The sequence below is a fragment of the Dendropsophus ebraccatus genome, chromosome 1 (genome assembly GCF_027789765.1).
Source record: "Dendropsophus ebraccatus isolate aDenEbr1 chromosome 1, aDenEbr1.pat, whole genome shotgun sequence".
Lineage (NCBI taxonomy): Eukaryota > Metazoa > Chordata > Amphibia > Anura > Hylidae > Dendropsophus > Dendropsophus ebraccatus.
Window position 1 is genome coordinate 167,815,016 of NC_091454.1, and position 25,012 is coordinate 167,840,027.

The following is a 25,012-nucleotide window of genomic DNA, read 5'->3' on the forward strand; positions in this document are numbered from 1 at the left end:
GAGTAACCATTAAAGCATAACTCTGGCATGCTGAAGTACATCTGCCAGACGTCTCGGCAATTGATTACCATTGACTTAAGAAGTATGCTGCAGCCCTAGGGAGCCCAGGGAAATATGGATACAGCCTATGGCTATGTTCACACTATGTATATTTTCGTAAAACTACGGCCGTTGTTGCTGATTGCAACAACGGCCATGAATAATACGAAAATATACATTTCGTTGCCGTCTATGGAATCTCGGCTGAAGTGTATACACTGGTATACACTCCGGCCGGGATCCCTAGCAGCGCCATGAGAAACTGACATGTCAGTTTTCTGCAGCCGCTATTCAGTGAATAGCGGCCACAGAAAACTCTGTCAGTGCACACTATGGAGCGAGTGGCTCCGGTCACACACTCTATAGTGTGCAGTGGGGAGTTCGGATAAGAACCCTGCGGCGCTAAAGATCATCCGGCCGGTACTGCAGTACCGGCCGGAATGATCTTTTCTGAGACCGGCCATTCCGTGACCCGGCCGGGTCTCTTATGAGGTCTGAACATGGCCTATGGCTGTATCCATGTTTTCCAGGCAGCCTTAAGGCTGCATCCAACTTCTTCAGCCACCAGTATTCAAATGCCAACCAATCCGACTCAAGCATTTCCGAGTTGCGTTCATCTCTAGTAACCATTGTTTTGAACAACCATTTGCCATATGCACAACATGGTACAATGATATTCACATATACTATATATAATTGCAAAAATAGAGAAAAATATAAAGGAGATACAGCTCATCATTAGAAGAGTCTTAAGTAGCAACAAAAAGTAGCAAGCGGAGGGTGCATAAGCTCCTGGGCACTGGCCAAACACTGAATGCAGAGAGAAGCTTGTAGGTACAGTCATGCATTCTTCTAGTTTTTAATGCACAAATAAAAGTTAAGTTTAGTTGCCATTAAGTCCTGGAGTGCCGGCTTCAACAACCTTTCTACAAGCTTCTCTATACTATATATACTATATACTGGCAAACACCATCTAAAAACCATTGAGTGAATTGCCAAATGTTTCAGTGTTCATCTGAGGCTAAAGTACATTTACATACTAAAGACCTGTGCAAGGGTAGATTTTCTGCAAGGCATTGTGGTATATTCACATGCACCAGATTTTGTGCAGAAGAAATGTCTGCACCTGAAGAGATTTCCTCACATAGTGACTGCAAATAGTAAGCAATGCATGGCAAGATTATCCTGCAAAACGGATATAGGTCGCCTATACTTAGCTACCTCTTGCTTATCTTCTAAGTGTAGTATTATAGCCACCCCAGTGCTACAGATAGAACATTTTCTTCTACTTTGCCTATTTAGTACAAATAAAATAACAGTGCTGGTGTTTGCTTTTCCAAGTCTGTCGGGCCTTGATAGATGGGTGAGAGGCTATATAATAAAATGAAATGTACAAGGCATGCGTCACTCAGCCTTCATTACATGCATCCATCACTCAGTAAAAAGCCTCTATCTAAGCTTGTAGAACACGGTTCTCAGAAATCCTTCATATCAGCTGGTAAATCCTATGTGTGTCTATGTTCATCACAGCTTGTACCTAATCCACTGAAGCTAACTGTATGAATTTTTAGCTTAACAGAATGACAGTAAATCCTTCATAGAAGGTGAAGGCTGTGCTAATATTGGCACCTAAACTGTACGGAAAACATATGTCTTGATTTCCCACTCATAAATGAATCATCAGTTAAAGGCATGAATGCACTGACGGGTGAACAGCCGTATACCATATGGACTATAAATTCCCTGCCCCTATAGCAAACACCACTTTATCACAGTACATCTGTCCTGTAATAGTAGCACCTCCTTTCTCTGGATATGCACAAGTATTCATTTAGTAATGTAAAATAGGATTTTAATATTCTTTCATGTGAAATAAAGTGTCTACTGTATCCTAATCAACAGATAATGTTACAGCTGGAATTGTTGGTAAGGACTACCAGAAAGATACTACAAGAATTCTAGAGCGATGTCACAATGGTGTCTCAAAGGGATATTGCCATCTCAACCAATACAGTTATACTTGTAGGGAGTCAAGTTAATTATTTTGAGAAATACATTAATTTAGCAAACTTCTCTTGATATACTGCTCTTCTTCTCCCATTATCAGTAGCTCGTTGTCTAGGTTACAGACCACCACTCTGCTCTAAGTGGTTTGGCTGGTGTATATATAGTTATAATGTAGATGTTTAGATATATATAGTGTGTATATATACTGTATAATATATAAATATGTACACAACAGCTATATATACACCAGCCAGAACTCTGATTTTAGAGCAGATTGGTGGTCGGTAACTTAGACCAGTGCTTCTCAAACTTTTTGTTCTCGGGCCTCACCCGGCAATCCATGTTGATGCTCGGGCCTCACCAACAAACTTATACAACTATAAAAAGCCAGATACTACCATGTAGTGCACATAATATCCCAGAGCAGCGTCAAAACAACACCAAAATGCAGAAATAAATGTTGCTTCACCTTTAGTAAACCACCAACAGTGCAGAAAATACATACTGCTCCACCTGCAGTAACCCATTACCACATACTGCTCCACCTGTATACCAGTCCCACAGTGCAGCATTTCTTTCTCCATAACCCACCTGGCAGCTTACACACACACACACACACACACACAGTGTCGGACTGGCCCACCGGAGGACCAGAGAATCCTCCGGTGGGCCCCCAGCTTTAGAACCTGCAGAAACACTGACTGACATGTAGTTTTTCACTGGTTCTTCATTGGTGGGCCCCCAGGATCATTTCCTCTGGTGGGCCCCAGATACCCCAGTCCGACACCCCCCCCCCCCCCACACACACACACACTAGATTGATTCTACTCTTAACCTCCTCTTCCTGTGGTAGCTGCCTTTCCCCTCATTACTCCATTTGTGTACATTTGGCATTCCTGTCACTGTCAGAGTGATGTGCATTGATCCTGGCACTGTCAGAGTGATGTGCATTGTTCCTGGCACTGTCAGAGTGATGTGCAGTGTTCCTGTCACTGTCAGAGTGATGTGCATTGATCCTGGCACTGTCAGAGTGATGTGCATTGTTCCTGGCACTGTCAGAGTGATGTGCAGTGTTCCTGGCACTGTCAGAGTAATGTGCAGTGTTCCTGGCACTGTCAGAGTGATGTGCAGTGTCACTGACACTGTCAGAGTGATGTGCAGTGTTCCTGGCACTGTCAAAGTAGTAGGTATTCCCATAATAGCTCCCATATAGTAGTTAATACCTTCAATAGTGCCCCACAAACAGTTAATAACCCCACTAGTGCCCCACAAACAGTTAATAACCCCACTAGTGACCTACAAATAGTTAATTCCCCCAATAGTGACACATTAGTGTCCCACAAATAGTTAAATCCCCTGTAGTGCACCGCAAACAGTTAAATCCCCCAGATTAGGTATGTGGGTTTCCCCCTGTGCGTAAGATCCCCTGCTTTTCCCCATATAGTAATAATGCCCCGACTGTGACCCTCATACAATATTAATGCCTCCTGATGTGCCTCCATATAGTAATAATGTCTCCTGCTGTGTCCCCATATAGTAATAATGCTCGCTGCTGTGCCCCCATTTAGTAATAATGTCTCTTGCTGTGTCTCCATATAGTAATAATGCTCCCTGCTGTGCCCCCATATAGTAATAATGTCTCTTGCTGTGTCTCCATATAGTAATAATGCTCCCTGTTGTGCCCCCATATAGTAATAATGCCCTCTACTGTGCCCCTATATAGTAATAATGTCTCTCGCTGTGTCCCCATATAGTAATAATGTCCCCTGCTGTGCCCCCATATAGTAATAATGTCTCTTGCTGTGTCCCCATATAGTAATAATGTCCCCTGCTGTGCCCCCATATCATGGGTCTCCAAACTGCGGCCCTCCAGCTTTTGGGAAACCACAACTCCCATCATGCCTGGACAGCTTTGGATTTGGCTGTCCAGGCATGATGGGAAATGTAGTTTTGCAACAGCTGGAGGGCAGCAGTTTGGTGACCCATGCCCCATATAGTAATAATGCCCCCTGCTGTGCCCCCAAATATAGTAATAATGCCCCCTGCTGTGCCCCCATATAATAATAATAATGTCCAGTGCTGTGCCCCCCTACATAGTGATAATGCACCTGCTGTATCCACCAGTTAAGTTCCCCTCTCTGCCTGCAATCAACCTGACCCCTCTACACACTAACTACCCCACCTGACCCCCCCACACACACTCCCCCACCTGACCCCCGACACACACACACACACACCACCCCACTTGACCTCCATCACCACTCACACACTACCCCACCTGACCCCCCTACACACACACACACTCCCCCACCTGGCCCTCATCCCCACCTGACCCTCTCCCCCTGGTTTCCATATGTCCCCCTCTCCCCCTGGTTTCCATATGTCCCCCACTCCCCCTGGTTTCCATACATATGTCCCCCTCCCCGTTTTCCACACACATGTCCCCTAACCTTCGGCCGCTCAGTTGACAGGGAGGCCCAGCGCACTTCCTCCAGCCGCCCGCTCAGCCCCCCTCATGGCGCAGCTATTTTTTTTTTTTTTAAATCTGGTGCACTGAGGCTCTGTACCGCCGGCGCTGCGCTCTCCCCCTGGGTTCAGAGTGAAGAACAGTCACAGTGACAGGAGAATAGGAGCCGGACGGGCGCCTGCGGCTGCAAGCAAGCAACTGATCTCCGCTCCCTCCAGGTTCTGTGCTGTCCTGTTCCAACAGGATCTGCCCCTGTTTGCAGCCGCAGGCGCCCGTCCGGCTCCTATCCTCCTATCACGATGAGGCCCCATTCACACATCCGTGTCAGTTTTTACTGTCAGGAAATCCTGATCAGGAGGCCTCAAATGTCATCGGGAAAGTATCAGGATTTCCTGACAGTAATCCGTTTTTACCCTCAGGAAAACATCAGGAAAAACCTTCAGGATTTCCTGATCAGAAGAAAAAATATTACATGGTGGGAGATGTAGTTCTGCAAACTGGATGGTCACAGCTTGCAGAACTACAACTCCCATCATACCTGGCTGACAGGTCATGATGGGAGTTGTACTTCTGCAGTCTGTGGCCATCCAGGTTGCAGGTCATGATGGGAGTTGTAATTCTGCAACCTGGATGGCCACATGCTGCAGAAGTACAACTCCCAACATGACATGGTGGGAGTTTTACTTCTAGGAGGGGGGAGGAGTGATCTCACCTGTCCCGCCGGTTCCTGGTCTTCTCATCTGGAGGGTGAGGATACAGGGGTGCTGCGGGCTGCTGCCGAGTGAGGGGTCTGGGCGGGGCTGCAAATCAGAGGTCAGGGTAGGGGGGGGATGGTGCTGCCGTGTGAGGGGGCCGGGCGGGTGCTGCTGGGTGAGGCGGGGACCACTAAACTGAGGTCGGGGGGGGGGGGGGGGGCGCCGTGTGTGTGTGTGTGGGATTCCGGGGGAGCAGACGGGGACAGCAGCAGCAGCTGCACACAGCCTGCTGCACCAGTAAGCAGGAGGCCGGGAAGCAAACTGGGACGGCAGCAGACTGCACTCGGAACCCAGGGGGAGAGCCCGGCGGTGATTGACAGGTACGTACGGAGCCTCAGTGCAGCAAATTTAAAAAAAAAGAAAAGCTGCTAAAGGGGCTGAGCGGGCGGCTGGAGGAAGAACGCGGGGCCTCCCTGTCAGCTGAGCGGCCGCGCATCAGGAACGCTGGCCACAAATCCTGGAGTCCCTGCTGTGTGCCGATGTCGGGCACAGACCGGGACCCTGCGCCTCACCAGACTGCGAGCAGCGCCTCACAGTTTGAGAAGCGCTGACTTAGACAATGAGCTGTCGACAATGGGAGGGAAGGAGCAGCATATCAGGAGAAGGAGACAAGTTTGGTAAATTAATGTATTTGCAAAAATATATGACTATAAGTATAACTATATTCGTTGAGAAGGAAATACCGCTTTAAAGGAGAAGTACAGCAAATTTTTTTATTAAAGTATTGAATTGCCCCCCAAAAGTTATACAAATCATTAATATACACTTATTACAGGAAATGCACATAAAGTGCTTTTTCCCTGCACTTACTACTGCATCAAGGCTTCACTTCCTGGATAACATGGTGATGTCAGTTACTGGATAAAATGGTGATGTCACGACCCGACTCCCAGAGCTGTGCGGGCTGTGGCTGCTGCAGAGGATTTCCCATAATAAGTGCATATTGGGGATTTGTATAACTTTTGGGGGCAATACTTTAATAAAAAATTTTTTGCCAGACTTCTCCTTTAAATATAAAGAACATATGTTGCTGTGTTTATCAGGTGTGACAGTCCTACCTGTAAAACCAAGAATAACCACTGCCAAGGGTTGCCTTACCTCCTATAAAGTTGATAAAAATAGATAAGTACAATATTATACAGGAGGTACTAAAGTTTCTAAGAATGTTCCCTCAAGAAATTAGTACAGACAGGAAGATTTTTAATACTTTTAAACAAAGTTTTTTTTAGTTCTAGAAGTTTTTCTATTAAAGACGCAAGTTAATGTAGTATATCCAGCAGCCTGTTGGCTCATGTATGAAAAGTGGTACAGTGGATTAGTATACGGCAGAAAAAATTTAATTGTGTCCGATCATTGAGCAAATGAGCGTTCTTGGAAGACTCACTGATGACAATCTTTGGCAATCATCTGATAAATGAGAAAGCGCTTATTGGATCTTTTGTGTGGCCCATTTCATGCATCGTTGTTGGCCTGTGTGAACCGATGATGTATGGCTGACAGTGATAATTTGAATGGGCCAAACGATTAATTGCGTCTTGTGAAGGCACAGCCACTTACTTGCTGCAGCCTGTCAGCCCTTGTAAAAGGGTTTAAGAAACATTGGAGGGAACCCATCACATTGAACAAGCAGTCTGATCTGCCAGCATTGTGTAATAGAGCAGGAGTTGCTGAGCAGATTGATATAAAGATTTGCGAGATTTGTTATCTATTAATCTAATATCTTTGCTCATTTTGGTCTCTGGAGTCCAGTGGGCGGTCTTATCAATGATTGATAGCTTTCCCTGTATGGGTGTGTATGCAGAGATAACTGTCAATTACTGGGTAAGACCACCCAATGGACACTTGTACCCCGAATCTGCAGGATACATAGATTACAAAACTTTACATCAAACTTCTCAGCAAATTCTGATCAGACTGCTTGTTCAATGTGATCGATCTATTCGTAAAGAATAGACTGTCTGGAAAATAAAACTTTATCATTGTAGAGATGTGTTAAGAGGGGTTTCCAAGATTAGAAAAACATGTCTTTTTTCTTCCAAAAAGAGCACCACTCTTCTCTCCAGTTTGGGATGTTAGTCTGCAAATAGGCTACACCCACTTGCAAAACCCCACCCAAACTGGAGACAAGAGTCATGTTGCTTTTGGAAGAAAACTGACATGTTTTTCTTAGCCTGAATAACCCCTTTAAGAGAATAGTATTCATTAAGGAGTCGATCAGCAGGGTGCAGTGAAAGTCTCCTTACAATAAAAGGTATTCATATGTGCAATACTCAGTTATGAGAACCAGCATTGTTTTGTAAAAGGAAGGATTACAAGCAAGGATCAATACAAGGAAGGATTAGCCTTCATACTAGGAATTGTAAATAGACATACACACATAGCTGCTTTCTTGACTCTATTGACCAGCTATACAGTACACCGGAGACAAAAAGCTTACTAGTAAGAGTATCAAGCCCCTAAACCCAATAGCATCTCTGTTTGTAAAGATTACAATTTAGTGTGAAGTCATTTTTTGCTTTTAGCGTACTATATTAGATCGCTATCAGACTTTGTTTACACACAGTATATTTCAGTCAGGATTTTGGTCAGTATTTTGCAACCAAAACCAGGAGTGAATTGAAAACACAGAAAGGTTATGTTCACACACTGTTGAAATTGAGTGGATGGCCGTCATTTAATAGCAAATAATTGTTGTTATTTTAAAACAACGACCACTGTTTTGAAATAACAGCCGTTATTTGCCATTAAGTGACGGCCAATCCATTCAATTTCAACAGTGTGTGAACATAACCTTTCTGTGTTTTCAATTCACTCCTGGTTTTGGTTGCAAAATACTGACTAAAATACTGAGCAAAAATACTGTGTGGGAACATAGCCTCAAAGTTATTTAAAGGGTTCTCTGCTTTGGAAAAGTCCAGGGTACTGAGCAGTTAGAAAGTGTGCATCTTTCTTTTGAGAACCTGTCCTGTACTGTGTTACACAGAAAATTCTTAATATGAATAGGAATGTAATGCCTAATTTTCCCTAAGCCAGGATTTTCCAAAGGGAACCCCTTTTAAGGAAATCAATCAGCCCCATTGGGCTGATATGGTTCCCTGGAGCACAGTATAAAGCTTCTGTGCAGCTTGCAGCATGTACCGGCGGCGACTGCAGCAGAAGTTTGATACCGGAGAAAATTAAGTTTAAACCACTGGCATGCGGCAGGGGGATGGGTGGGAGGTAGTCGTGTGGGCGGCTCCCCGCCCTTTACTGGTGCCTCTGCCTGTCACTCATCCCCTTCGAGTGTTCTGACAGGCAGAGAGCAGTGACTAGCCTCTGCCTGCCTTGTGCTACCAGATTAATACTTCATTTTCTCCGCTTCATTTTCTACACAGCTAGCTTTGTACAGTGTTCCAGGAAACTAAATCAGCCCAATTGGGCTGACTGGATCCCTTTAAGGCATAAAAAAGCCATTTTTTTCTCCGCTTCTAATTTAATCTAATTTAATATTAGGGGGAATTTATTAAGATCAGCATCTAAGACATCATTCTTAAGTAAATCAAGGCTGGTTTCAGATTCACCAGATTAAGTGGCACAAGCCGCTTAAATTTGTTGCAACTTATAAATCCATGATTCAGATTTCTAACACCAATTTACACCAATTTCATACATTTTGGCATATGTTATGATACTGGGCCATGAGAGACCACACTCCCATCCACTAATCCCCACACATTTTTATTTCTGGCCTAAGTGGCATAAGTGGTACAGAAAGGCCAAAAGTTGCAACGTTTGTGCAAAAATGTTGAGTCTTTTATTATGCCAGAAAAATGGCATCCAAACATGATAAATTCCTCCAATTCAGTTTTAGGCCCAGGTAAAACACGGAAACCTGTGAGCTACAAACACATGCTTAGAAGTCATCGCTTGTCCTGTCCCATGCTGTTTTAGTGCTACTTGCAACCCAAGCAACTGAACTTTGGTAGTTGATCCAGCCAAGCGCTTAAAATCATGACAGCCCTTGTATGAGAAACTTCAGTACTACATAACAGGTCACAACATCTACTTGAAGGGAATCTTTTGCCTTATACGTTCCTATTACAAATAACTAAATTAGAGAATAAAAAGTTGAAATGTACTCAGCCCCACCGCCCTGATTTCCATCTATACATACTTCGATGAGATGCTTCAGGCTTGATCTCAATGGCAGTCCTGCTCCATGTTTCCTTCTCTACCTGAGACATGCGGTCACGTGTTAACTGGTAGGATTCGTCAGTAGCACATACGGTGATCTTATCCTGTATAGTGCCAATGCAAGTCAGCTGTTTCTCTCCATTCCTAGAGCAGACATTGAAGAACTATTAAGTATCTTAATAATGTATATAGCATTAAACTCAGTAGACCGTTATGAGTTTTGAGAAACTAAATTAAAAAAAAATTTGCAAGAAACTTTAGGTGTTGTTTAATGAAAAAACAATACAAAATTCTGTACAATGTTGCAAACAATGACAGACTACTCTAAAATTCTAGGCCACATAGGCCATCTTTAACAAATCCAGGACTACAAAAAAAAAAAAGGGTAACTTGGTGCTCCAGGGCCCAGGAAACTTAACAGGGCTTCAACCTAACATGTGCCAGTCCTAGTACTGATATCTTCTTATGAGGCAGAGGAGCCTTAGGTCTGCTCAGGCACTAGAGCCCTTGGCGTCTGCTACGTCTACAACCCCTATAGCTATGCCCCTAAGCCCTGCCCAGCTAAAACACAGCCAACAGAGTAGCATTGATTTGTTCAAAGTCCCTGTGAATATAGTACAGATATGGTATAGCCTAGGCTGTCTAAGCAATGTACTAATGCTATAGATTGCAAAACTAGAATATAGAGCTCAACTGTTTGTAATTATAAGATTGTTTAAAGGAAAGGCGCTACAGGATGTTTCCTCTCTGTGTTGTTTTTCTTTCGTACCTAAAATTGGGGAAATTGGCTTCTACCTCATAGGGGGTTTTTTTTCTGAATCAACATTATAGGGTAATAAGCAGAACAGAATGGACTTATGTCTTTTTTTAGCCTTGTGGATTATGTAACTATGGGACACTGCCAACAACCATACTATTTCATGTAACTCCCTCTTGCAGCCCACCTTCTTGGTCACTAGTTCTAGCTCCTGCTCCTCACCTTTATTATTGGTTTAGGCATTTAGCAATAAGGTATATGAAAAACAGAATTAGAAGGTAAGGGCCCTATTACACGGCCTGATCAGTAATATAAACACACTTCGATCTACATTGGTGATCATTTACTGAGCCTATTACACGGCTCGGCTATCATGCAGCAAGGGCTGTATATATATATATATATATATATATATATATATATAGTTAGTGATGTATGTGCAGCCCTTGCCATTAGCGTAAAATAAGTCCATACATAAATAATAAAGTCCATACATTCCTCTACATGCTCTCCAGTGCTTCTGCCCTCTCCGTGGTATCTTCTTGGTTTCTGCCCTATCCCACAGCCATCACAAGTACGGCTCAGCCAGCCTCTGAAGTGATAGGCTGCTCAGCCAATCACCGGCCACGGACAGTAATTGGCTGAGTGGCCTGTCTCGTCAAAGACCGACTCTGAAGTTCCAGCGGCGGCTGCAGACAGCGGGCAAAAGCCAGAAAGATACCAGGGAGAGGGCAGAAGCACTGGGGTGCGTAGAGAGGACTGTATGGACTTTATCATTTTCTTTACTCTCATTAGCTGTTGGTCACGATCAGCCGATTATCGTTGCTATCGGTTGAGCGTTGTCTTTATTACACAGAGCCAAAATTTGCCGAATTGGACTGATTCTGCAGATTATATATTGCTCCGTGTAACAGGGCACTAACTATATTAAGGCTATGTTCATACGCTGTATAAACAACGGACGTTATTTAGCACTCAAAACAATGGCCGTTGTTTTGAGTATCAAACATTGTTTTAAATGCAAATTGCACTGAAGTCTATGTACAATGGCCGGAAGTAATTGACATGATCATTACATTGACGGCCGTTGTTCAGTGCAAATCATTTCATTATGAAAAGAACGTCCGTTGTGTAAATTTAAAACAACGTCCATTCTTTTCCTAAAAAGTAAGTTGTGTGAACAACGGCCGTTGTTTGCATTGACTTCAATGCAAATCATTTCATTCTGAAAAGAACGGCCAATGTGTAAACTAAAAACAACAGCCGTTCTTTTCATAAAGCCTAAAGGAGTTGTCTGCAACTACTCTTTTATTAAATAAAGCAAGTCTGGCAACCAGCTGACAATGTGAGTCAGGCTTCTAAATCCCTTTTAAATAACTAATATCAAAGGTGGAAACTGCAACATGACATATATTTCCCATGCAGCTGTAACTAATAATAAGACATGTGAAATGTGAAATGTTCATTAAAACATATAGGTGCCTAAGAGGCTGGCAGGGATTAGTCAGTCAGGAACGCACTGGTCCTCACTGGTTAGTAGAGTGAGGTCCCGAGGGGGTGGGACTTCTACGTGATTTCAATTTCTCCAATAGGGTGGTCTTTATAAGACATCTCCTTCAATAATAGTATTTTTACGTCTTAAAATATAAAGTCTTTCAAAATCAATTCATCTGACCCTTCAAATATATGACATTTACTTGGTCAGTTTTCAGGATCATGCAGTGTATGAACAAGGCATGTATCTATAGACCATAGCCCGAAGCGATGCAGTTTACTCTACTCAATATTTTCCAGAAAGCAAATAGAGCATTGTAACTAAATAGGAAAAAGTTACAAAAAAAAAACACAATTGTTCTCACCATGAGGTTCCCTGTCTAATGCACTCGAAACTTGACTGAGGTTTATCTTTAATCTCTCTAGAGAGGTAGAAGGCAAAGACCCGAACTCTGTCATCTGAACCAGAGATGGGAGAAGGAATCTTGATGTACTGTTGATTATAAAAAAAAAAAAAAATCTTGTTAAATTGCAGAAGACTTAACGCATCTTATATTTATTTCAGAAATTCTCAGGGTACGGCCACACAGAAGCCATGGATTTTCCACCAAGAATTTTCCATGCAGAAAATGCACAGCATTTACATTACCAGCAAAGTGGATGAGATATGGAAATGTCCAATGTCATGTGGAAAATATTGCTAGTCTCAGGCATGCTATATACAGTATGCTAACTACAAAAGAGAAATACATACCCATACTTATTTGTTTGTTAAAGGAATAACATTGACAAGAAAGGGCATTTCCTTGCACGATCATGCTGACAAAAAATGTATCACTTTTTTGTCACTTTTTATCAACCTTCACAGATACTAACTAAACTAGGTGAAGATAAAGTAAAAAGGTGGATGTGCTATTAATCCAAGGAAATATATGTAAACAGAAAATAATAAGAATAAGTAATATTAATAACCAAATCATGCAAGACTTTCAATTTTACAAAATGATTTATTTTCTTTTACTTGACTTTTGTTGTTTTGTGTGTATAATGTTTGTTCCATCCATCTTGTGTATTTTGACAGGACAGATTTGTCTATCCTGTTGAAAAACAAATGGAGACTTTATACCATAATGGAAGCCCCATTAAAAACCAATAGATCTGTTAAAAAAAATTAAAAAAACAAGCGGATGTTTCAACAGGAGAGCCATGATGTAGACAGGTCCTTAACCAGGACATATATATATATAATCATTTGCGTTACAAGAGTTATCTATGATTAGAAGGCTGAAAAAAGGCAGCTATGTAGATCCTGGACAACACTTTTAACCATGAAGGGCAATAACATTTTTCTATAAGGAGAGCACGTCCTTGCTCTTTGGTGGGAAGTCAGCATTAGATTGGAAAGAGTATTTGCTTAAATGAACCTGCTGTGAGGTGTTTAAAACGTCTATGAATCTCCTTTGGGGGCTTCTCCAGATGCTACCTTGGATAACCCAACAATTAGGCAACCAATTCACTGGGGCCCTCAATCTGTAAACAGATAGGCACAAGGGAGATCACAATTGGAAAGACAAGAGCCTTGGGAGTGAGTGACATGAATGAGAAAATCATGCGCTGTAGATGCAAGAATTTGCCAGTGTGTTATTGAAGAAGTAATATAAAATCTTGAATAGAAGCCGTTGAAACAAAATAGTCATGTTCTACTGGATTTTACAGTCTACCATAAAAATTCATTTCACCAACCAACTGACTAATATAATATATGCAAGTGAATCTCCTATCATTTTATACACCTTAACCTCCTCTACTAATACAAATCCTTCATGGTTCATTCAATTTTTTTTTAAAGCTTAGGGAATCAGCAGGAAACACTGATGTTTTACGCAAAAGGGTCCACTAGGACTGGCGAATATGATTAGAGAGAGACACATAAACATTGTAAGTAAAATGATGACGTCTTCTACCTATTAGGCAATTGGGGGGTGGGGGTGTCCAGCAGCACCAATAGATGGGTAGGTATTTAGCTACATCAGGAGGATGCACGTCAAGGGTTCACAATCCCATAAGGATGAACCATAACATCAAGAAAATCTAGAGTCCAACAGCATCCATGGTGAAAGAAATCCAGCTTTATTCAGCCAAGTGCCATACAACCTTTCCACCAGCAATGGTCTTTTTCAAGTACGCATATACAGTGTTAGTGAGGCAGTATAAATGTGGGCACAGAGAGCATGCCACCAATTACAAGTAAACCCACAGGGACATCAGCAATCATTAGGCTACACAGGTAGCAGGCATCCTTAGAACATTGCCTATAAATAACATCTGAACACGTACTCATGTAATATGAAATCCACAAGCTTACCCAGTGCATCTAATACATCTTGCCCAATGGTTATGTGAGAGCCTGAATAGATCATAGTTTCAGGTATTAGACCCTTGCCCTACTGGGAGGTGTTGCTTAACTATAATTGACTTATGAGGATTTCTCCTTAATGATACCCCTCTTTCCCCAGTGGCTTTACATAGTATAAAATTTAACTAAAATTTGCACTGTGAATCATGTGATTAAAATAGAGATACTGCCCATAGTATTAACTCACTGGAGCTGTATCACAAATAGATACCAAGATCAGGAAGGGGGGTCCCCCCAGATGGGGTACCTCTTGCAATCCACTGACCTTTATATGCAGAGGAGCGATGAAGCTAAAGACATGCTCCTTTGCTAGGTATCTCCTTATTGCCTTCTATAGTATACTTTAGAATACGCTGCAGGCTGTCTTCAACTGACAGCAGTAACTGTAATTTACTATCTATTCCAGGGGTGTCAAACTGAAATACACAGTGGGCCAAAATTAAAAAATTGTACAAAGTCGCGGGCCAATCTTGATGATTATTGAAGCGCGAATGCGGCGATGTCAGAGCAGCGTGCGTTGTTCCTGGCACTGTGCACTATGATAAATGACATGATAAATTGCTATGATATGATTAAACCCCAACCCATGTAATAGACAACCCCCCATATGTAGTAGCCAACCCAACCAAAATTGACCAACATATTATCCAGCCCTCCCAGTAGTGTCCAAGTAGTAGCCAGCCCCCTAAGTGTCCCATATAGTAGCCAGCCCTCCAAAATAGTCTCCTATAGTAGCCAGCCCTCCCCTATAGTCTCATATAGTAGTCAGCCCTCCCCCATATTCCCATATAGTAGCCAGCCCTCCCCAATAGTCTCATATAGTAGCCAGTTCTCCCCTATAGTCTCATATAGTAGCCAGCCCTCCCCCATAGTCTTATACAGTAGTCAGCCCTCCCATGTAGTCTCATATAGTAGCTAGCCCTTCCCCATAGTCTCATATAGTAGCCAGCCCTCCCCTGTAGTCTCATATAGTAGCCAGCCCTCCCCATAGTCTCTTATGTATTAGCCAGCCCTCCCCTGTAGTCTCATATAGTAGCCAGCCCTCCCCATAGTCTCTTATGTATTAGTCAGCCCCCCATAGTCTCTTATATACTAGCCAGCCCTCCCCAATAGTCTCATATAGTAGCCAGCCCTCCCCAATAGTCTCATATAGTATCCAGCCCTCTCCAGTAGTCTCATATAGTAGCCTGCCCTCCACAATAGTCTCTTATATAGTAGTCTGCTCTCCCCAATAGTCTCTTATATAGGAGCCAGCCCTCCCCCATAGTCTCTTATATAGTAGCCAGCCTTCCCCCATAGTCTCTTATATAGTAGCCAGCCCCCCATAGTCTCTTAAATAGTAGCCAGCCCTCCAATAATTTCTTATATAGTAGCCAGCCCCCCAATAATTTCTTATATAGTAGCCAGCCCTCCATAGTCTCTTATATAATAGCCAGTCCTCCCCTATAGTCTCTTATATAGTAGCCATGGCGGGCCAGATGTAATTCAAACTCTAAATTGCCTGGTGGGCCAAAAATAGTGGCACCACGGGCCAGAGATTGACATGACTGATCTATTCCATGCCTTCCCCTAACATGTTTCATGGCCAGTGGGTTAATACTTGCGGCAGTTACTGTATTTTAATGATTCACAGTGCACATGTTTTAGCTCAATGAATAAAAGTACAATTTTATACTATTTAAAGCCCCTAGGTAAAGAGGGGTATCATTTAGGAGAAATCATAAGTGAATTATGAATAGATGATGGGGCACAGGCAGGAAATCCGGCGTTGCAGACCAGTCACCGAAGTGGCATGTCACTGTCAACGACGAGAGTCGGAAGTTGTCATGGTAACAGAGACAATTTATCGATGTAAGCTGGCAGTAGGGAGATAGTGTCAGAACTAAGGCGGCAAGAGAGTAGAGAGATGTAAGTACAATATAGAAAGTCAGCTGTTCTATCTATACTATACTTACATCTCTCTACTTTCTTGTTGCCTCTGTGCAGATCTGCAGCAATAAGTTAGCATCTTTGTTACTATAACAACTCCCAGCTACAATGACAGCAATACGTCACGTCTGGTGACTGGTATGGAGCGCCAGAGTTGGAAGGCATTTTCCTCTGAATTGTGAAGATTGACTACTCAGTCTTCACAATTCTGAAGACTGACTGACCACTCAGCCAATCAGTGACTGGAGCAGCATCTCGCCTGCTCGGTTAGTCAATCAACCAGGTCGTGATGTCGGTTCTGGTTGAGATCCCCGAGCCCAGCGGGGGTCCCAGAGCAGCGATCTGGTGCTTAAGAGGCATGGGGAGAGGTGAGTTGAGATGTTTTATGTTGCCACCCTGCCCCTGCCTTTACAAAAAAAAAAGGACTTGGCCGGACTTCTCCTTTAAAGGGATACTCCACCGGTGGGGGGGGGGGGGTTGGGGCGGGACTTTTTTGCTGGGACCGGGGAGGAGGTGGCTGAGAGAAAAGACGTCCACTTACCTCCCCGGTTCCAGCGGCGGGTCCCGCATTGCGGCGCTCCGGTGCCCGATTCCTGGCCGCTTCCTGGTGTCTGCCGCAGGCCCGAGACGTGACGTCTCAGGTCCGCTCAGTCAGTCAGTGAAGGAGGCGAGATCCGTTTCAAGTCCGCTCAGATCCCGCCTCTGTCACTGACTGGCTGAGACGTATCGTCTTGGGCCCGCGTAAGACACCAGGAAGTGTCCGGGAACCGGGGAGGTGAGTGGACGTCTTTTCCCTCAGCCACCTCCTCCCCGGTCCCAGCAAAAAAGTCCCCCCCCCCCGCTGGAGTGCCCCTTTAAGCCCCAACCATTAGGCCGGAGGTACACATACAACAGGGACATTACATGAGAGGGTGGAGAAGGTCAAATTACACCCAAATCAAACACAAATCTTTTAAACCATTGTAACTGACAACATATAAATACTAAAATAAATTTTCAATGAAAAGTCAACCTTTGTCTACACATGTAAGGTTTTGTGCTCCATCTACTTGCCGTTTCAATATGTAGCGGCTTCTGCTAGCCACGGTTTGGCAACAGTTGTTAAGCGTGCCTCTATTTTGCTTGGTTATGTAGAAATCACTTGTGCTGTTATTTAGGTAGTGAAGCCACATAGTTGATATATGTTATTGGAGATGCAGAACAATAATGATGTGCAATGCAAATATTTCCAGCTATGTAAACCGAGAATGTGAGAAAATTATTGAGGCGTATTTACACAACTAAAAGTGCATAAAGTGTGAAAACAGACAAGTTCATTGTAAGATGTGGTGTGTGATGGTAAATATATGAGCTTATGTGTTAAGTGGACACAAGGGAAAATAAGTTCACAAATGCATCCCTGGTCATTTACGCTGATCAGCCACAACCATTAAAATGTGTGGCTCCCAAGTGAGCTATTAAAGCATCTCATTGAGGCATGGACTCTGCAAGACCCACCAAGGTGTCTATGGTATCTGACAGCGAGACCTTAGCATGAGATCATAAATCATCTCTCTCCCGTTATCTTCCTTCACTTCCTTTACACTTTTCTTGTTACTTCCAAATTGTTAGAGTCTAGATTTTGTACTCTACTAACAGTTTGTCTATTTACCTGAATAGTGGATTTGCTTATGAAGTCTCCCCATATCTACAATTCACTATCCTAGAGATGTTGGCTCTTTGTTGTAATGTGTGGGTGACGTGATGTAAGTGCATTGTCACTGTACTCAGCATTGTTGTGAAATGTTTTAAGTAATTTGGCTACTTTTTGTTTATTTAAAAAGCAAAATCTTTTAAGTCCTCTAAATTGCCAGGTGCTGTAGTGCTTCAGCACATCCCACATCAATCCATCACATTGAGCTGATGATTTTGGAAGTCAGGTGAATGCCTTAAAGGAATTGATCACCAAATTTTTTTTCTTTCAAATCAACTGGTGCCAGAAAGTACCAGAGGTTTGTAATTTACTTCTAGTAAAAAATCTTAAAAAAGTCTTCCAGCACTTATCAGCTGTTGTGTGTATGCTGCAGGAAGTGGTATATTCTCTCCAATGTGACTCAGTGCTCTCTACTGCCACCCCTGTCCATGTCAAGAACTGTCCAGAGCAGTAGCAATGGCGGTAATGTGAGCATGAACACTTTGATTTGTTTATGGCTATGTAGCCAATATGCATCAAACTGTAATGCACTGTGTGTTCTGGCCCCTTTCTATAATAGCCATCATTAGTATTTCAGCAAGTTGCACCACAATAGCTCTTCTGTGGGATCTGACAAAATGGGCTAATCTTTGCCCCTCAGCAACAGGAATGAACCCTGGAGACTCATTGGTCTTTTAATGGATCTCCAATTGTCCTTCCTTATATCACGTTTGGTTGGTACACACCACTACATACTCCACAAGATCTTCCATATTGGAGATGCTCTGACCCAGTCATGTAACCATCACTATTTGGCACTTGTCAATGTCACAAGAATAGATTACTCTTGTCCATTGTTCCCTCTACCAACATATCAACTGATTGGTCATCTACTTTCATACAATATATAGGCTATGTTCACACTTCGTATATTTGAGGCTGTATAGCAACCAAAACAAGGAGTGGATTGAAAACACAGAAAGGCTCTGTTCACATAATGTTGTAATTAAGTGGATGGCCGTCATTTAATGGCAAATATGTGCTGTTATTTTAAAACAACGGTTTTGTATATCCTAAACTGTGACAGTCAGTGTTATTTACTTCACTCTTAGGCTATGTTCACACTCAGTACAATAATACCAAAATATGCTGTAATTTGGAGTAGAAAATAAACAGTGTGTAAACAGTTTAACTGCATTATTTCATTTTGCATAAATGATGCACACTGCTGGCCAGTTTTCAATCAACTCACATTGAAATATGGCAGTATTTAGTTTTTTTTTACTGTGTGTATAAACTTATCCGTAGGGTCCGATCACACTATGGAATTCCCATGAAATTTCAAGCAGAGTCCACACCGTGGACTCCACTTGAAGTTCTATCTGTCCCAATGATTTAATAGGATATCTCACGCACACTCCACCATCCACCAGAAGAATTAACATGTCAGTGGATGGTGGAGTCCACCTGAGATATCCTATTAAATGAATGGTAGGCAGGCAGAACTTCAAGTGGAGTCCACGGTACTGACTCTGCTTGAAATTACACGATGATTCTGTAATTTGAACCAACCCTAAGTGTAATGGTTTATGATACAAACTTATGGGATTTGAGCTCCTTTTCTTCAGATTCTGATACTAAAGAATAAAGTTCACCGGACTCTATAAATGATATAAATGAATACAATGGAATAGATTTATCAATCTGTATAAACAAAACCTGGTGTAGTCAGCAACTAATCACAGCTAAGATTTTATATCTTAACAATGTCTAGTAAAATAAAAGCTGGAGGACTGGAGGAAACAAGCCGGATCATTAGCAGAGTGGATGTAAGGATAGACTGCTGCTTGTGATCATTAAAATGACAGCACAGATCCCAGATTCCAATATATACATATCAGTGCTGTCAGTTTTCTTCTATGGTTACTGGGCTCACATGACCCTGTTTACATAGATGATGCGCGCCCCCGACAATAATACATTTTAAAGCCTGCTGTAAAGACCTGATCAGCCAAGGATCGGGTGTTTTTCCCACCCTCAGCTGATCATGTGCCGATTATCGGCTGCAGGAGTCTTTCTAATAAGGTTTGTTAGCAATAATTGGACCATGTAAAAGGCCCTTTAGTTGCTCTAGGTGTGTGTTTCGGGTTATTGTCATGCTAGAAGACCCAGCCAGGACTCATCTTCAATGCTCTTACTGAAGGAAGGAGGTTGTTGGCCAAAATCATGCTATACATGGCCCCAATCCATTTCTCCCTTTAATACGGCGCAGTCGTCCTTTCCCCTTTGCAGAAAAGCAACCCCTAATGTATAATGTTTCCACCCCCCTGCTTCACGTTGGGCCTGTGCTTTTGGGGTTGTACTCTTCTTTTTCCTTCTTCCAACTCAGAGTGTAGTTGATACCAAAAGGTTGTATTTTGGTCTCAGCTGACCACATGACCTTCTCCAATGCCTCCTCTGGATCATCCAGGTAGTCATTGGTGAATTTCAAACTGGTCTGGACGTGTGTTGGTTTGGGCAGGGGGACCTTGTGTGCCCTGCAGGATTTTTAATCCACGACAGAGTAGTGTGTTACTATCGGTAATCTTTGAGATTTTAGCCCAAGCTCTCTTCGGGCCTTTGACCAGGTCCTCCCACGTAGATCTAAGCTGATTCCTGACCTTTAAAAGAATTATCCTGAATTTAAACATGCCTAGGATAAATGTATATCTATAGTAAGATAATACAAAAGGAAAAACTAGGGCAGACTAGATGGATCAAGTGGTATTTTTTCGCCGACAATCTTCTATGTTTCTATGTCCAAAAAGATGCTTTTCCAACTAATTTAAAAGAGCCAGCCAACACAAACACTTGGTCTCCAGGCTTGACCAGTGGTATACCACCATATGTAAGTGTTTACAAAGATATAAGTAAATGCTAGGTTTTACTGGAAAGTTCTGATTTCCTTACTTTACAAGTTTCTGAAACCAGCTGGAAGGCCATACTAAGCTTACCACTGGGGATGATAAATAGTGCAGAAGACACATGCTATTTTATGTGACCCAGTATACAGGCATGAAAAGTATACAGCAATGGAGAGACATATCCCTGCCATATGTGTCTTTACTTTTTCCCATTATGTTACTATATTATATAGGAATACTGGTCATTTCCCATCAATGTGTCAGTAAATCACATTCTGAACATCCCATTCTAAAGTCGCTACTTATTATACAGAGAAGAGCAGTATGGCTACATGGCTTCATACTATAAGCTCTACTCAACCCCTTATACAGAAGTGGCGTAATGCAAGTTCTTCCTCTGGCGTCAACAACTGATTGGCTATGTTCACATGATAATACTGTGGAGGAGTAAAGGGTTGGATCAGCTCACCTTGAGGTAGTGGACAGCTGGTTCCCTGATTGGTTAGGGAAGTGGGTGGGTGCACGGATCTCTGACGTGGCCGAGCGTGGGTTCTCAAGTGAATACAAAAAAGTAAAGTGTGCGGTCCAGCACTCCAAGGCGTGTAGAAATATTTGTTTCTAAAACATAACTTTTAATTCATGCAGTTAAAATCGTGCTCTAAAACCAACGCGTTTCGCGCCTTGGCACTTAATCATGGTTAATTGTGTGTGAACAACTAAAAATAGGGTCCGTTGTTTGCAAAATAACGTCCAAAAATGATTGTCATGAACATTATTTTAACATCCACGTAAACAACGTCCGTTATTTAATATACTATGAGCATTAGTCGTCCATCATTCCATTGATGTCAATGCATTCCACAAACATCAATTACATTTCCGTAATAACTGACGGAATTTTAAAAACAAAAAGTGGCCCCTTTTCTTTTTTACCCAGTCTGAACATAGTCATTGACTGACATGTAATCTCTCATTTTCTAAAGGGAATATATCAGCTGTAATTCACATTCTAAACTGCTGACACTGTTAGACAGACAGCTGTTAGGTCAAGGAGACACATGGTACCTTTCATATATCTGTCTGTGCTTTCAGAATGTACAAATATGCCTTTATTCTCTCATACAAAGAGTTAAAAATGCTTTTCTGAGTTTCTGAGTCCCAAGCAGGGCCAGGTCTGGGAAGGGGAGTAAAGAGGTGTTACAGCTTGCTGCACTTCAGGAGCTTAGGAAAGCCTCTTTAACTCTTTGTACTATATTATAAAAATATTTTTCTATATTCTAGAAGCACAGACAGATTTATGAAAGGTATCAGGTGTCTCCTTGACCTAAAAGCTATCTAACAGTGTCAACAGTTTGCAACAAGAATCGTAGAAGATTTCCTTTATAAAAAAAAAAAAAAATTCTTCGGCTGCAGTATATCGAAGGGGCCGTTCACACCCCGGTTGGCACTCTGTCAAAATCTGGTGCTGATGTATATGTGCACAACCTGGTATTAACCCCATTTACTGCTATGACCCGTACATAGTCAGCCATGGGCCATAGAAGTAAAAGTGGCCTGTGCCAAGTCTGCGCTCAGATATATTAGCACTCAATTTTGACAGGATGCCAACATATCTGTGGCTCAGATATCAGGCACAATCATAATGTGTACCTTGCCTGAAACATAAGAACACACCTCAGATGCCACAGGCAAAAGGATAACATGATGAATAAGCTTCTTATTAACAAATGGGGGATAGGAAGCTCCTCCATAATCTTTAGAAAGAGGTGAGGCACCTGAAGTGTATTATAAGGAATAATGTTTCCTCTACTATAAATGATATAGAATAGAAGTCACCTCTGAGTTCTTGGCCTATATAAATATCCTTGATACCTTTTAATATTCTTGTAATTTATAATTGGGATGCATTATTCCAAATATAAGAATATTATGCCTGCTTTACTATACATTACATGTATAACTATCAACATGGTCTTGATTTACAACTGCTTAAAGGGAAACTGCACATGCTCACGTTCCAGCAGTGAACAATGCACTTCAATTAAAATGAGTGGGGTGGGGGAGGGAGAAGGTATGTACCGCCTCTTTGACCCTTCAGCTCTAAGCATGGTCTACAATTGTAAACATAATTATATAATCCCTATGTAATGTGAAGAGAAATAAATAAGTCTATGCAGTAGCGGATTACAATAGGTCCTTTTCGGGCGGTAGCCCGGGACCCTGAGCTTCTGGGGGGCCCATGACCACCCAAAAAAACTTAAACTTTAAGTGGTGTACTGTCACCTGGCTACAGTTCTGCTATGATTTGCAAAAAATCTCAACTTTTTAACCACAACTTTGCAGGGCATTATGACATTATCTATCCCGCGCTATGAACACCACGCTAGCTCTGCCATAGTTACAGTGGGGTGGGGGGCCCAGGCTTGGTAAACAGCCCAGGGCCTATGGTAAAGATAATCCATCACTGAGTCTATGGCCCACTGTGTAACAAAAAAGTACTTTTTTTCTTAAAGCACTGCTCCATCTTCTTAAGATACAGATACAAAATCTATCTTGATGCCGTTTTCTGCTAGTGGGCTCCAGGCACAGTCTAAGCCCCCCTCCCATACTATGAATCACGGCCAGTGAACTGTCAGCCTGGGGGAACTAAATTCATGTTCAGGAAGCCATCAGGGCTCAACAGAGATCTAGATCGCTAAGACACCGCACAATTTATGAGTTTGTGCTTCTCTTCTAGCTCATCTAGACGTCAGTGGTATCAGTGAAGACGTTATACACATTACATACAGAGCAGATCCTCACCTCCTCTGACTTCTACACAATAAAGTTCTACCTGATTTTGTAATGGATGAGACAGCTAATCCTAGTTGACAGATGCCCAATGCGTCAGGAATGGAGGAATTGGATAGACCATAACAGTGCAAGGTCTCTGCAAGCGGACGCTTCATAGCGTCTTCATTAGACACTATTGTTGTTGTTTTTTTACATTATGACAAATATTTTCTTGAAATAGAATTTTGGCTCCTCTCTATTAACATTATTAAAGGCCACTGATAGTAACTTCAAAGAACTGTCTCATCAATATAGTTAATCTCTATGCAAACTAAATAGTATATAGATTAATGTGTAGGTATATATATATGCTTTCCAATGCCGACATTCTTAAAAAATTCGTTTACCATAAAAACTTGATTTAAAGGGGTACTCCAGCGAAATTTTTCTTCTTTCAAATGAAATGGTGTTAGAAAGTTATATAGATTTATCATTTACTTCTGTTTTAAAAAGTCCTCTAGTACTTATCAGCTGCTGTATGTCTTGCAGGAAGTGGTGTCTTCTTTCCAGTCTGACACAGTGCTGACACAGTGCTATCTACTGCCACCTCTGTCTGTGACAGGAACTGCCCAGAGCAGTAGGAAATCCCAATAGAAAACCCCTCCTGTTTTGGACAGTTCCTGTAACAAACAGAGGAGGCAACAGAGAGCACTGTGTCAGACTGGAAAGAATAAACCACTTCCTGCAGGACATACAGCAGCCGATAAGTACTGAAAAACATGACATTTTTAAATAGGAGTACATTACAAATCTGTATAACTTTTTGACACCAGTTGATTTGAAAGAAAAACATTTTCACCGGAGTACCCCTTTAAACAATATGTCATTTTCTGATTACACATTCTCTTTAACTGGATTTGTAGCTAACCTTTTTCATTGATCATAGCAGATAAATAGATAAAATCTCTTGGTATATACCAAGGATTGTCAAAGGTTTCTTGGGGGCCTTGCCAGATTAAAAGGATGCCCTGGTCTCACTATCTGTGGTGGAAATCCATGCAAAAATTAAACACTATGGGGGAGATTTATCAAACAAGGTGTAAAGTGAAACTGGCTCTGTTGCCCCTAGCAACCAATCAGATTCCACCTTTTATTTTCCAAAAAGTCTGTGAGGAATGAAAAGTGTAATCTGATTGGTTGCTAGGGGCAACTGAGCCAGTCTCACTTTACACCATGTTTGATAAATCTCCCCCTATATTTAGTCTATCGTTAATTTGTTAGCTAGGTTCACAGTGCATTATAGTAGTCACAGGTATCCATTTGCAAAAAGGGATGCCAAGATATACTGTGGCAGGCCACTCCAGCAGGCCCCATTGATTTAAATTGCCCATTTAGTAGTTACATTAACACGGCTTGCTGACGCTGTATGCTAATTTAACAGGACACAATAGCACAACAGAACATGTTATTGCATTCTGTTGAATTAGTGTATAGTAGGGGGTGGGGGGTGGGGGGGAGTGAATGTAGTCCCTAGGTGAATATGTTTGGGCCATTTAAAAGGATGGGCCTGTGTATATTGTTCATTGTGATAAGATTCTCAATAAAATAAGAATAAAAGATAAATAAAA

General features: G+C 42.2%; 1 protein-coding gene across 2 annotated transcripts in view; it reads right to left on the minus strand.

Moving 5' to 3' along the window:
• ELL3 (elongation factor for RNA polymerase II 3) overlaps positions 1-25,012 on the minus strand; it is an 85,260-nt gene that overhangs the window by 30,955 nt on the left and 29,293 nt on the right. The window contains exons 1-3 of one of the 2 annotated variants that reach the window (XM_069956648.1): positions 24,313-24,393; positions 12,058-12,185; positions 9,422-9,585 (exon numbers count right to left, since the gene is read on the minus strand). In XM_069956648.1, the coding sequence (XP_069812749.1) occupies positions 9,422-9,585; positions 12,058-12,185; positions 24,313-24,321 (301 nt within the window). In that variant the 5' untranslated portion in view covers positions 24,322-24,393. Of the gene's footprint in view, positions 1-9,421; positions 9,586-12,057; positions 12,186-24,312; positions 24,394-25,012 lie in introns of those variants that run through there. The other variant, XM_069956641.1, reaches the window with a different exon arrangement.